Source organism: Lactuca sativa, chromosome 9, assembly GCF_002870075.4.
Source record: "Lactuca sativa cultivar Salinas chromosome 9, Lsat_Salinas_v11, whole genome shotgun sequence".
NCBI lineage: Eukaryota > Viridiplantae > Streptophyta > Magnoliopsida > Asterales > Asteraceae > Lactuca > Lactuca sativa.
In genome coordinates, this window is record NC_056631.2 from 29176951 (window position 1) to 29179820 (window position 2870).

Sequence of the window (2870 nt, forward strand, 5' to 3'; positions counted from 1 at the left end):
ATATTAAACTATTTTGTTATGATATTAGTGGTATTTACAAACTTTCTTATGATATTGTTCAATTTAATTTTTTTAAATTCAATGAATTAACAATTTACGATCCCTGCTTAATCCATGCCCAGCCGATTAATCCATTAACCTCATTCTACCGACAAGCTAATGACGAACGTTTTTACAACCTTGGAATTATATCATTAACTTCTACACCTAAATGAGAGTTCTAAGTACTTGGTGCTTTATGAATAAGAATGAAAGGAGTTTAAAGTAGATGTTACCCACCTCATAAAGACATGTTAGCTAAAAGGGAGCACATCCACAAACATCAAACACATACAGACACTATTCTTAAACCATTCGTTTTGTCTCCAACGAGACTTGGACCCTCACTCTTTCGCTGAGGTATTATCTTTTCTACAAAAAGATGTTACCCACGGACTCCTAGTTTAGGCCATTTTTAAAAACCCAACTCCAGAGATTTTATATCTGGATTAGTTCACAATTCTTTGGTGTCTAACAGCAATCAGTAGTAGTAATAGTAGTAGTAATACAGTGTCAATCATTGCAATTTACAAACCCAAATGTAGTCGCAGTCTCATTATAAATTGCTATGTCAAAAGTTTAAAACCACAGACTCCATTAATAGTGTTTTAAATAGGAAGAAAAAAAATATTATAAAAAAAAAAAAAAAAAAAAAGTAGCAGCATTTTGTGGTCATCCTGGAACTACCCCTTACCTTAAAAGCAGAAAAAACTTCAACAAAAGGTCTTTCCAACATGTTCTTCACAGAAAACCACAACACACCACTCCTGCTGTCATCCATCTTCAATTCTGCAAACAACCAGAGGACAATTATGTCAATTCACTATTTCACGCATAGGCAACAAGTTCAAGAAAATAAATTGATACTTACCAGGTCACCAATACAGCAGGATTCAAGTCACCGAATTATAAAAATCTAGGTTTTCTATCAGCTGGCTTCAAGATTTGGAAAGAACACATTAAGCTCTCATCAACACTCATCATAGCACCAGCATTATCAAATTCACCACAATAATTTGGAGCAGAGAATATAGTAACAAGCTGTCTATCAGCAAAGAATTCATACCCATCTTCTACAACCTGCAAAAATGACAAACCAACATTCCAATTAGTACCATATATATATACATGAATATCAATAAATGTAATGTGAATGTGAATAAAACCTGATGAGCACGACAAACAAGGTCCATATCATGCTGCATTAAGAACTCTGCAACTTTATCAGGACCAAAAGTATAAGAAACTCCCCTATCATTCATTCCCCAACCTTTAATGTCACGATTAGGATCTGACCAGAGTAAATCACAAAGCAAACCGGTGTCTGGAACATCAGTGGGGCGAGGTAAGTTTCTTATTTGATCTAAGTTTGTAAGATCAGGAGAAAGACCACCATGCATGCATAGTATTTTGTCATCTATAAGAGCAGCAACAGGAAGACAATTGAAACAATCAGTAAAAGTTTTCCAAAGTCTAACATTGAATCGGCGTTTACATTCGTCATAGAAGCCATAGATCCTGTTGATGGAAGCACATTCATGGTTTCCTCTTAAAAGGAAGAAGTTTTCAGGGAATTTGATTTTGTAGGCGAGTAAAAGGCATATGGTTTCAAGACTCTGCTTCCCACGATCCACATAGTCCCCTAGAAACAAGTAATTTGCATCTGGAGGAAACCCTCCATATTCAAACAGCCTTAACAGATCACCGTATTGTCCATGAATGTCACCTGTTTTCACAGAGATCAAACAGTTAAATATGGATTCTACACCATACAATCAGAACAAAAAATCAGATAAGATCCTCACGACAAACAACAAATACGCAATGGAACAAGATAATGAAAAATCGCTACAAAAAACAAACAGTATTTGAAATTTGAATACATCAAGGAAATCAGATTATCGTTTTTCTTACCGCAGATCTTAATGGGAGCTTCGAGCTCTAGAAGATTAGGCTGTTGAAGAAAGATTTCTCGAGCAGCGGCACATAGTTGACGGATCTCCGCTTCCGAAAGCTGAACCTGCCGGACGGTTCTCGCTAGCCGGAACTCCAATAGCCGATTGATTATATCATCGAGTACGGCAGGGTCTATTCCCTGACCATTTTGAGCCATTGATCTCTAAATACTTCTACCTCCCTCGAAATTTCTCCGAAACCTGGGTTCTCAAAAACACCCAGAAACCCTAGATCGTAAAACAAAAACAAACCAGAAGAAAACGAAATTGCTTCGGCGATTTTCAACTACTTATTGTTAGTACATTGTTTTTGTTCCTCGGAATTTTTAATCATATACATGATGTATGCGCATGGACAAGTAGGGTTACAGAAAAATATTAACAAAAATTTAATAGCAGGTAAAAAATTGGCGAGCTGACGGAGGAGGGAGGAGGAGAAGAGGGGCTGCAACTCTGATTGGGCGAAGATGCCGAACTCGATGATCAAAATTCGTCGAGAACGATAAATCCGTAGCGCTTGTGTGGTTTCAAATTTCTGCTCTCATTTCCCAATCAAAACTTTTGTGCTGGTATTTTATCTTTCTGATTTTGTTAATCCAAAGACAAATTTGAAATCTAGGGTTTTGATATGCCCAAAAAATTGATGGTGGGTTATTTGTTTCCCACTTGTTTTTTTGGGATATTTACAAAATACTCCCCTCATGGTTTATGAATGTTAGATATACCACATCATGTTTCAAAAACATTATTATAGTCCTTATTTTGGTGCAATCTTTTTTTTATTTGATTTTCTTATTTAAAAACAAACTAAAAAATACTTGTAGAATCTGGGAATCATATGCTTAATTTGTATCATTGAGATAAAATACTTATAAA

The 2870-nt window shown here is 35.7% G+C and overlaps 1 protein-coding gene across 1 annotated transcript; it reads right to left on the reverse strand.

The window, feature by feature from the left end:
• Positions 1-499: 499 nt before the first annotated feature.
• LOC111907494 (serine/threonine-protein phosphatase PP1 isozyme 2) lies at positions 500-2627 on the reverse strand. Its single transcript, XM_023903289.3, has 4 exons — positions 1954-2627; positions 1206-1765; positions 911-1119; positions 500-828 (listed from the first exon to the last, which is right to left on the reverse strand). Exons 1-3 carry the CDS (start codon positions 2150-2152, stop codon positions 946-948), a joined length of 933 nt encoding a protein of 310 aa, XP_023759057.1. The 5' UTR covers positions 2153-2627; the 3' UTR covers positions 500-828; positions 911-945.
• Positions 2628-2870: the final 243 nt, after the last annotated feature.

What these genes read in the sequence shown, in the direction of transcription:
- LOC111907494 (XM_023903289.3), bottom strand. Translation starts at nt 2,152, where the DNA reads ATGGCTCAAAATGGTCAGGGAATAGACCCTGCCGTACTCGATGATATA. An exon ending in AGCTCCCATTAAGATCTGCG is followed by an intron (nt 1,766 to 1,953) that starts GTAAGAAAAACG and finishes CTGTGAAAACAG; the next exon opens with GTGACATTCATGGACAATAC. An exon ending in TTGTTTGTCGTGCTCATCAG is followed by an intron (nt 1,120 to 1,205) that starts GTTTTATTCACA and finishes TCATTTTTGCAG; the next exon opens with GTTGTAGAAGATGGGTATGA.